This window comes from Condylura cristata, unplaced genomic scaffold (assembly GCF_000260355.1).
Source record: "Condylura cristata isolate star-nosed mole 26May11 unplaced genomic scaffold, ConCri1.0 scaffold00027, whole genome shotgun sequence".
Lineage (NCBI taxonomy): Eukaryota > Metazoa > Chordata > Mammalia > Eulipotyphla > Talpidae > Condylura > Condylura cristata.
The window spans coordinates 5,676,497-5,688,048 of NW_004567128.1; the positions used below are offsets into that span (position 1 = coordinate 5,676,497).

General features: G+C 45.2%; 1 protein-coding gene across 1 annotated transcript in view; it reads left to right on the forward strand.

Moving 5' to 3' along the window:
* Positions 1–5,893: 5,893 nt before the first annotated feature.
* The window catches only part of SYAP1 (synapse associated protein 1), a 20,582-nt gene continuing 14,923 nt past the window's right edge, over positions 5,894–11,552 (forward strand). Inside the window, exons 1-2 of the mRNA XM_004689884.2 lie at positions 5,894–6,238; positions 10,517–10,635. Coding sequence (XP_004689941.1) covers positions 6,046–6,238; positions 10,517–10,635 — 312 coding nt within the window. The 5' untranslated portion in view covers positions 5,894–6,045. The remainder of the gene's footprint in view (positions 6,239–10,516; positions 10,636–11,552) is intronic.

The window sequence follows — 11,552 nt, forward strand, 5'->3', positions numbered from 1 at the left end:
GGCCGCGCTCAGCCCGACTCCTCCTCCCCTCCGCGGCTCGCTGAGCACAGGCAGCTCCCGGACGCGCGGCGGACGCCACGTTCCCTGCGCGCCTGCAGCTGGACGAGCCCCTCGCACGTCCGGCTCCAGCCCGGGGGAGAGCCTCCCGGGCTGCATGCCAGGAACTGCTGGGGCGCGGAAGAGGGATCGGAGAAGTCACGGGTCCTGCTTGGAGGAGCTCACCGTCCTGTGGGAGGTTTGCGCGGCAGTTGAGATCTAAACTCCCATCGAAAAACCAGCCCGGGGCGGGGGGGTAGTCGGGGGAAGACCTTTAGGGCTTCATCCAGGCACACATTCACCTCGTTATATTGGCGGGGTGGGGCATTGGTTGTTCTTGTTTCTATTTTTGAAGAAAACCAATAAAGCAAAATCAAAACACCCACCACCATCCCCGATGACACCTGTCACCTTTTCCCACCCTCTGCCATCTTCACCTCTTGTAACTTCAGTGCAGGTATCTGTGTCCACTAGTTTAATTTTTATTTTGCTTTGTCAGTTCATCTGCTTTGTTTCTTTATATCCCTCATGCAAGTAAAACCATCCAGTATTCGTATCTTTCTAGCTGACCTCACTTGGATCATCCCCTTGAGTTCCTTCCATCTTGCTACATACAAATGGCAAAATTTTATCCTTTCTTGTAGCTGAATCACAGCCCATCCGGTGTGGCTAGACCACCTTTCCACCCAGCCATCCAGGTGGGTGATGAAGTTGCTTCTGTATCTAGCTATTGTAGAGAATTCCCAGACACCCAGTGACTTTTCAGGAGTATTTGGAGAATGGTGGGTGTTGAGAAAGGACACAGGACTTGATGAAAGTTTAGGGAGCAGACACAAACTACTGAAGGAGGACTCTAACTGCGGACAATAGGAGGACTTGGAAGGGTGAGGAAAAGAGTAAAAAAATGTTGAATAACCGGCATGAGACACACTACAGTGTCAAGCCCTGTAACAAAGTCAGATAGGTGGTACTGAAGACCGGCTGGAATCTAGAGTCCATCCTGATGTAGTGCCCTCCAGCTCAATAAAATGTTGCAAGCTATCTATAGGGGCTGCATAAACACAGATATTTAGGATAAAACCAGTTTCTGGTTGGGCTGAAGGACAAGAAAGGAAGTTAAGGACACTGGAAGAATGAGATTGTAGTCATGCTCCAGAGAGGGAGAAAGGGTCCCCGAAGCAAAGAGATGACAATAACAAGGAAGTTTAGGAGATTGTATGGCAGTTTTTTTAAAGATTTATTTATCTATGCATACAAAACTGGGGCACAGGCCAGAGGTGTGGGGGCAGTGAGAGGATTAACCAGAGACAGGGTGGGGAGCAAAATAGGCAGATCAATGAAGTATATTGCTTAGGGGAGCAGCAGTTGGGTCAGAAGAGTTCTGCTGTGCCTTGTGGGTCAGCTCCCTGGCCAGGGAACTGAAGCAGACTGGGGAACTGTCAGCAGATAGGCTTTAACCCATTGCCACCACCAGGGAGGGTCCTGTATGGCAAAGTTAATTGAGTTTCAAAACAAAAGGAGTTTCTCCCCAACAAGGATGACAGAGTAGTGTTGTGGATGAGGCTGTAAAGAGCTTCAGGTAGGGCCCTCCCTGGTGGCCCAGCTGGTTAAAGTGCAGCACTGCAAGCTAGCCACAGCCACTTCAGTATGAGTTCTATCCCCACCTCCACAGGTGACCCACATGGCTCAGGAGACCTCTCCTGACCCACCAGCTGCTCCCCTCAGCAGAGAACTTCCCAAATCTGCCTGTTCTGCTCCCCACTCTGTCTCTTGTGAATCTTCTCACTGCCCCTGCACTTCTGGCCTATACCTTGTTCTGTTTGCATAAATAAATAAATCTTAAAAAAAAAAAAAAACAGATGTGGGCCCTCCTGGTGGTGCAAAGGGTTAAAGCACAGCACTAAGAAGCTAAAGCTGCTTCAGCATGAGTTTGATTCCCTCCCAGGAAGTGATCCACATGGCTTGGCAGACCTCTCCTGTCTCTGTCTCTAGTGAATCCTCTCACCACCCCTGCACCTCTGGCCTATACCCCAGCTCTGTGTGCATAAAAAAAAAAAAAAAAAAAGATGTGAAGTGTGTTCAAAGTTACTGTAAGTAACAAAGCCAGGATATAGGCAAAATATCTGGCCCCAAAGTCAGACTCTAAACCACAAGATGTTGGGTTTCTCTTTATCTACTTCTACTAATCTATGAGACTAAAGGATGAAAGACATTTTGTGACTACAAGAAGGGTTGTTATAAGAACTACTTTGTTGTTAATCCAAAATGGGGAGGAGCACTCAGGGGATTGAGCAGAAAAACACATTTGATAAGGAGGTTCAGATTGAGGGTTTTCAGGGCAGGAGGACGTGTCCTCATCCACCAAGTGTTGATTCATGGCAGTCTGACAGCAGAACATCCTAGACCCTCCAGAAGACGAAAAAGTGATGAAAAGGAAGTCCCTTTAAGTTCTGTTCTTTTATAATCATTCTTTTGAAGAACTCTACCTTTCAAAGCTGTTCTAAAACTGCCAGTCCTTGGGGGAACACAGTGTTCACTGTGGTTTTGCCCCTGGAGATAAAGCAAAAGCAAAGGTCTAATGGGTTTCTGACTAAAATTCTGGACTCATTCCAATCATACTTCAACCAAATCTTTTTTTTCTTTTTTCCTGAGGAGTGTCAACCTTTTTCAGTTTCCTACTGACTGAAATTCTAAAAAGGTGTTAGTCTTAAGCTGCCGCCTGACTTTCAAAGCTGATTCAGGGGACTCTGTGGTGGTGCAAGGGTTTAAGCTGCAGCATTATTAAGATATCCTCAGCCACTGCTGCATGAATTTGATCCCCAGCAAGGGCGCTGACCCATATGGCACAGCAGACCTCTCCTGCTATACCCACTCAGCAATGGATTTCAGTACATTCACGTGTTCTGCTCCCCATTCTGTCTCTGGTGAATCCTCTTGCCATCCCTGCACCTCTGGCTTACACACCAGCTCTTGTATGCATAAATAAACAACTCTTTAAAAATATATAAATTGGGCCCTCCCTGGTGGCGCAGTGGGTTAAAGCACAGCACTGAGGAGCTAAAGCCACTTCAGCATGAGTTTGATCCCTGGCCCCGAAGGTAATCCACATGGTGTGGCAGATCTCTCCTGGCCAGCCTGCTACTCCCCTCAGCAGTGTGCTTCGTCAATCTGCCTGTTCTACTCCCCACTCTGTCTCTGGTGGATCTTCTCACCGCCCCTGCACCTCCAGTCTATACCCCAGCTCTGTATGCATAAATAAATAAATCTTTAAATATATACATATATATAAATAAATAAACAGGCAAATTTCATTACATATGCATCATAATTTAAGAGTTAGTAGTACAATATTTGAACCATTATTTCTTGAACTTGTAACAGTGTGGTCCCCAGGAAAAGGGGAGGTTCCAGGTTCCCCACCCCACCCAGAAGGAGGGTGGAGCTGAGCAGAAAAGAGAGGAATCTGGAGAGAAGACCAAAGAAGGAAGCAAGATGGAGAGCCAGAAGGAAACCTAAGGAAGCCACAAGGAGCAGAAGGAAACATGTGAAGAAACCATGCTTATTTCTCGGTCCTAGACTGGTTGAAACAGAAGCAGGTGAGAGACCTGTGTGGAGGAGGTTGACTATGGCAACTTTTGCTCTTTTCCTCCCAGACTTGTGTGGCGATGTCTGACCCTTTTCTATGGGTCCCAGTCAGAAGGTGCTTCAGGCTTGTGGAGGGCTTTCAGGCCTTGCTTTGGGCCAATACCCTTTTACCCACGAGGGGATGGGTAACTTTGGGTTTTTGATTTAGAAACTATATTCTTTGTCTTTTCTGTATTGCACACTCATTGTATTAAAGTTTCTTTCCATTAAAGCTCTTATGTCTTGTCTTGATGTGGCAGATGGCAGAACCTATTTAGAGCAGGCAGGTTTGGGGGTCCAGGGGTACCCCTCTCTCCCTGCCCTGTAACAAACTTTACACTGTCAACAAGTAAATTGTATGTGCTATGTGAATTTTAGCTCAATGAAGCTGTTTGAAAAATGCACACATGTCAGGCTTGTTAAGCTAAAGTTCTGAACCTAAATAAGCTGTAACATAGATCAGACTGTAAAACTGGAAAGCAGAAAAGTAAGAAATGTAATTCATCCCCCCAATACTTAACACAGGTCACTGAAACTATGCTGTTCTTCTGGAATGGGTGGAAGAGGAATAATGGGTGTCCTCTAGCAATAGTTTGTGCTTGGTAAATAGGTCCCTGAAGGGGAAATTGTTCGCTGGCTCAGTTTGCTTACTTATTATTATGGGAAAAGATAAATATATAGAAAAACAAATACAAAAATACAACCACAGAACTTCAACACTTAGCAACCAGTAGTCAGGCTAGGCTTGTTTCATCTATATTCCCCCAACTTCCTCCTATCCTTTATTAACTTGCAGCAAATACCACACAGCCTATCATTTCATTGGTAAATCAGTATCTCTCTCACATACTCTCTGTCTCTCTCTCACACACACAAAACCACAATTTAGAAATTAACTCCTGTGTCCAGCAATGGATGAATGGATAAACAAAACATGGTATATACATACAAATGAACAGTATTCAGCCTTTGTAAAGATGTTCTTAAGTTGAAAATTCTGATTCAAGCTACATGATTCAAACTTGAGGACCTTTGGTAAGTGAAATAAGCTAGTCATAAAAAAAAAATAATAACGGTGTGATCCCACTTATATGAGGTTCCTGGAGCAGTCAAACTCACAGACAGAAAGCAGACAGTACCAGGGAATGGGGGGAGGGAGAATGGAGAATCATTTAATTCTCTGGTTTATTTTGCAACAGGAAGAGCTCTGGTGACAGGCTGCACGATGCTATGAATGAACTTCACACTACCGCACTTGTACAATTAAAAATGGTTAAAGTGGGGCCTCCCTGGTGGTGCAGGGGTTAAAGATTCAGCCATATCAAGTTATTGCCAGCCATTCAATAAATTACTGCCAGCAGTTCAATCCCAGGCCAGGGAGCTGATCCACAAAGTGCAGCAGACTTCTCTTGTCTCCCCTACCCACTGCTCCCCTCAGCAGTGTACTTGTCAAAACACTGGTTCTGCTCCCCAGTCTTCTCTGGTGAGTCCTTTAACTCCCAACCCCCACTTCTGGCCTATATCACAGTTCTTGCATGTATACATTTTTTTTAATCTTTAAAAAATGGTTAAAGTGGTAAACTTGCTTATATATGTTCTACCACAATCAGAACTTTTACATTTTTACAACTTGATTTCATGATGTATCCAGTATGCAAATTTCCAATTCTTAAAAAACGTCAAACATCCCTGCCCCCATGTGCCTTTGAAGATCCAAACACAGTCCCCAAGTGTCCACTGTCTATGTCACGTAGATATTTTTTAATCTATAGGATCCCCTTCCCCTCAGCCTCACAATGTGTCTGGAAAAAGGAGTTGTTTCTGCTAGATTCTTTTGTCTGCATTCGGGGTGTGCCTGTACACATTCCTCTGTTCCCCATATTCCCAGTTAAGTCGGTAGTTGAACCTAGAAGCCCTGGGCTACTTTCGATTTGGACGCAAGAGGCGGATAAAGATACTCATTTCCACGGGGCCAGTCCAACCGACCATGAAAAGAGGAAGCTATGTCACCATCCTGCGGCGTAGAGGGATTGGGGCGCAATTTACTCTCTCAGGCAGACGCCTACAAAAGTCCGCCAGGGGGAGGAGGGGCGGGAGGAGAGGGGCGGGGCTGGCGCTGTGGGGAAAGCCCTTTGTCCGCTTTCCGCGCACGCGTAATAAAGCCACGTCAATAACCAGCCCACGAGGGGCGGGATGTTTTTCCGGAAATGACGCTCGCGATCCACTGCAGGTGTGTCACGGAGGCGGGGGAGGCGGCCCGACAGGCGGTCCGGGGCTACACTTCCGGCCATCTTCCTGGGAGAGGCGAGTGGTAGGATCAGAAATAGGCGATACCGGTTGGGGGTCTCCCGTGACTTGCATCACGGCGGCGGCCCGGTGGCCGGGATGTTCCGGGGTTTGAGCACCTGGTTTGGCTTGGAGCAGCCGGCGGCGAGCGAGCTGCAGCCCGAGGTAGACGGGCCGCCCGCGGGAGACGCTTCACCGGAGCCGGGCTCCGAGGCGGTGGCAGGGTCCGCGGTTGGGGAGCCGCAGCAAGCGGTGGACCAGGAGCTCCTTCACCAGGCCAGAGGCCTCGGCAGTGAGTCTCTCCCGACCCCCGAGACCAGAGAGAGGGTCCCTGAGGGTCCGTCCCCCTCCCCTTCACCCCCCTGGGGCGTGGGCCAACCGGTCGGGGGACGGGATGGAAGGTGTGTCAGTCGGTGGATCCTTTCAGGACTGGAGAGGCTGGTGAGGACCTTGGCAAGGTCAAAGCTTCACCGAGCTGTCAAATCCTGCGCCCGGCGTTCCTGACAGGTCACTCTTTACAACGTGTAAATAATGGGAGCAGGACCGCAGGAAAGCGGTGTGGCCTGACTTAGTTAGGTCTGCCAAGGAATCTTGGTTCCACGTGCTGACTTCACTTCCACACTCTTACACGCTCTGAAAAGGGGACTTTGGGGGGCCTTGAGTTGGTTGGAAAGGTGTCTTTTTGCCCCGAGAGCAGAATGAGTGCGCCGAAGTAAGTCTTCGAAGATTTGCTCAAGGCTTGCGTTCAGGCTGGTCTTTTTTTTTTTTTCTTTTAAGATTTATTTATGCAAACGGAACTGGGGTACAGCCCAGAGGTGTTGGGGGTGACAGGATTCCCCAGAGACAGAGTGGGGAGCAGAACAAACAGATGGGCGAAGTACACTGCTGAGGGGAGCAGCAGTTGAGACAGGAGAGGTCTGCTGCACCATGTGGGTCAGCTCCCTGATCAGGGATTGAATTTGTGCTGAAGGGGTCGTAGTGCTGCCCTTTAGCGCTTTAACCCCTTGAGCCATCAGGGAGGACCCCAGGTTGGTCTACTTTTTAGGTACAATGGGACCTTTTTCCTTAAGGTGGGAGAGTAGCTCCCAATTACTGTCTAGGTTGTGCAAGTTTCAGTAGTATTTTTATGAAGGAACTACAGTATCTCAGTTCATATGCTAAAAGCCCTACTGAGTTGGGAGAAGCCCAGGATTACTAGCTCAAAGTTATACTGATAGTAGGTGATAGATCTGGAATTTGAACCTAGGTCTAATTTCAAAGCTCATGTGCTTTTCAAGCTTACAGGTTAGTTAGGAGAGAGAAAGTGGTAGACTGGAATAGTACACCCATTTTCTGTGGTATTTCCAATTGTGGAGAGACCTTCACAGGCCCCACTAGTCAAGTAAATGTATTTGAGGAGTTGGGCCTTAAAGCAGACAGGACTGTATGTGAAAGAACTGCAGCAGAGTTCTTTCTGTATGTGAAAGAACTGCAGCAGAGATAGATAATAAATTTAGTAAGCAATTTTTAAGACTCCTGAATGATACTAAAAGGGCAACAGCACAGGGTGAGTTGGGCTCATGAGAGTGAAGAAGCCTGAAGGAATACATATTTGAATAGGAAAGGCATTTGGGGAAGTTTACTGTGGGGTGGAGAAGTCAAACTCAAATAACAGCAGTCCATAATCTCTGCTCAGGCCCCACTTAGTGTACGAGAGATATAGGACTAAGGGCTATACAGTCAAATCCCTAAAGAGGGAACCCCTATTTCCTGTGTAGGAAATTGTAAAGACATTCGCTCAGAATATTTGAGGAATATGAGATGAATTCGACTAGAGCCGAAAGGTTGTAAAGGTAGTTGGTAGAGATAAAGGTGAGCAGGCAATGCATGGGGTTTACTGGATTCCTTAGAGAGCCTTTCTCATTTGTGTTGAGGGAAGTATCAAAAGTGGCTTCTTGGTGTGGCCTCCCTGTTGATGCAAGGGGTTAAGTTTCAGCACTGGGAAACTATCAGCAGCACCAGTTCCATCCCCAATTGATGCCCACCCCCCACCAAACCAGCTGACCAACATGGCGCCTTCCTGTCTCACATGCTGCTCCCCTCAGCAGTAAATTTCATTATTTCAGTAGAGAGCCACCTGTTGTGCTCCCCACTCTATCTCTGGTGAATCCTCTCACCTCTGGCACCCCAGTTCTTGTATGTATAAATAAATAATTTTTTTTTTAAATCCCCTGTCCTGTTCTTCCTCTTTCATCTTCCTCTAATTATTCCTGGGATACCTTTTCCCTTCCTTCTCTGGGTGCCTCTGTTTAATGAAAAATATTTTTAAAGATTTATTTTTTTAATGCATACAAGAGCTGGGATGCAGGCCAGAGGTACAGGGGCTGAGAGAATTCACCAGAGACAGAGTGGGGAGCAGAACAGGCAGATGCTCTTTTGCTGAGGGAAGCCGCAGGGAGACAGGAGAGGTCTGCTGCACCCTGTGGGTCAGCTCCCTGGCCAGGTATCAAACTCATGCTGCAGTAGCTGGCGATAGTTTGATAGCACTATCTTTTTATTTTTTTTAATAATATAATAGTTAATTTTTACATCATTTTGTGCATTTTTCCATCTCAGTTGTGGTTCCCCTTGGAGTTCCCATCACCAAATCACCCATATGCCATTACCATAGTCCAGTGATAGCATTATCTTTAATCTTGCACCATCAGGAAAAGCCCTGATGAAAAATCATACCCCCCTTTTTGTCTCTGTTTAGAAGTGGACATTCCTTAAAGACCAGAACTGTGCTCCCTCCACTCTTCAGTGTGTTCAGTGTACTCCACTGCGGAGTCCTTAAAATTGCATACTGGAGGATAGGATGCAAAAATGGCAGGTTTTTTTAAATGCCAGTTTATATATCACAGCCCTCTCTTAGAATAAAAATGGCAATTTTAATTTAAAATGTATACCTGAGAAAATCTTAGAGGAAACCCTGCTCTTTTAGAGCTTTAGATGTCTTTGTATGTAAAACATACTTTTTTTTTTTTAAGATGTATTTATTTATGAACACAAGAACTAGGATATAGGCCATAGGTGCAAGGGATGAGAAGATTCAACAGAGACAGAGTAGGGAGCAGAACAGGTAGACTCACTGAAGTACACTGCTGAGGGGAGCAGCAGGCAGGTCAGGAGAGGTCTGCCACACCATGTGGGTCAGCTCCCTGGTCAGGAATTGAACTTGTGGTGGCTGTGGATAGCTTCATAGTACTGTGCTTTAACTTGTTGCACCACCAAAGAGGGCCCCTGTAAAACATACTTTTACAAAATGGTGTAGCTGTCTATCAGCTGTCTATCACTTTCATCTTATGACTCTAGTCATCCTCAGAAGAAATGAGTTGCTGAGTGCCCCCCCCCTTCCTCTTTCCTCTGGCAGTGATGAGGCCCCACACAGAGCTTTTAGTCAGCTCCCTTTGTCATTCTAAAGGATTTTACTTTGCCTGAGGACTGCAACTGTCCTTCCACCTTGTCCCATTCAGGTGCTAGTAGCTAGGCCAGACCACCCCACCAAGTGCTTTCTGCCTGAGGGCACTCCCAGCAGCATGTGCCTGAGGGCACTCTCTGCAGTCCTGATTCTGGAGAGCATGGCCTTTGAAATGGTGTTTGTTTCCACCAGGGCCTGCACCTATGTGCCACAGAGCCTTGTCAATAAGTCCTCTGGGCTCTTCAGGGAAGTTAGCTTTGTTTCATTTTACTTGCAAAGGATTGTGTTGCAATTTTAATTTTTTGCTACATATTGTTTCATGTATAACATGTACACCCTTAACTACATGACTGTTAGTTAAGGAGGATTTATATTTATATTATGACTTCCCCAGGATTCCTATTTATTAAAAATCCCCTTAACATTTGCGGCCCTCTCTGGTAGCACAAGTTAAAGCGTGGCACTATGAAGCTACACAGCCACAGCAGCACAAGTTTGATCCCCAGCCAGGGAGCTGACCTACAAGGAGCAGCAGACTTCTGTCTTGCCCACTGCTCCTCTCAGCAGTGTTCTTCAGTCAATCTGTCTGTTCTGCTCCCTACTCTATCTCTGGTGAATCCTTATCCCCTGCACCTCTAGCTTGTACCCCACTTTGAGTATGCATAAATAGGTAAATCTTAAAAAAAAAATCCCCCTAGATTTATTATGAGATGAGTTAATTAAGAAAGTAGGGACCTTTTTTCTGTTGAAAACAGGAAGGAAGGAGGAGAAAAATATAAATGGGATATTTAGGGCTAGGAAGGAGAGAAAAAAACACAGAACCTTGACCTAATGTGTGAAGTAAGAGGGAAATGGCTTTTTGAGCTGAGTTGAAGCTGGAGACTGGATGAGGGCAAAAGCAGTTGAAACAGCTCCTGAGGGACTGGTAGGTACATCTTTGAAAGCGAAATTGAAGACCCCATATTGCTGGCTAGCCCACTGAGAGGAAGGAGTGCTGCTGGTGCTTCCCAGTCCTGTTTCAGCCACAGGACTGAGCCCTCTGGTCTCAAATGCTTGTTGGAACTCGGGGAGGAAAAAACGCAAACAATAAGTAATGCATTTGACAGGAGCACAGACTCTTCTTCTTTACAGACTATCTGTTTAACTTTGCGACTGCTGCTACAAAAAAGATTACTGAATCCGTTGCTGAAACAGCACAAACTATAAAGAAATCAGTCGAAGAAGGGAAGATAGATGACATCATTGATAAGGTACAGCTCAATAGCTCTTGGAAGTAGAAATATATGAGATGCCAGCAAATATAAATGTCCTGTCTTGCTATGACCTTTATTAGCATGAATAGAATATTATTCTGATAAAGATATCATTGAGATTCTTGGAGATTTTTCCTCTCTTTTGTATAACAAATGGCTGTGATATAAAGAACCTGATTTAGATAACCTTGGCTTTTACTTTAATATATTCTGATTTGCTGATACTTTGGGGCAAACTAAAAACTACTCATATTGTGAATTTGCACTGTACCCATTTTGGAAGATATGTATGCCTTTGCATATTCAGTTTTCCAAGTACTACTTTGTTACGAACAGCCCTTTTCAACGCTTAAAAAATGAGTTTGTTCTTTTTCTTTTTTTTTTTTTTGTGGTGGTGGTAGAGTGGGGCTTTGGGAATTTCACTTATGTTGGTCACTATTTGAACTAAGGCAGTCATCCATTCAAGCTTGCTATTTAGATATTTGTGTTATGAGTATTATTTGTTAAATGAGATTCGACTTGTATTGTTTTTTGGCAACAATGCAAAAGTTCACTTTTTAAAAAATAATATAATAGTTGCAAAAGTTCACTTTTTAACTCATTTTATTTTGCACTTGAAAGGATAATCTATCATAAAGGGGGTTGTATACTTAAAATTCAAAAACAGTGATCCCCTCTTGTTGAGGAAAGGGGGAAATATCACTTTTTTAGCCTTTTTATTTGAAGAAAATGAATTAAATGTTTTACATCCTTCATAAATCTTAGCTGTAATTCTTACCAAATAATAAACTTTCCAAATAATTTGTCCTTTTTTTTTTTATTACAAAATTTATTTTTACATCATTTTGCACATTTTTTTTTTTCCATCTCGATTGTAATCCCCGCGGGTTTCCCATCACCAAATCACCCCTGTG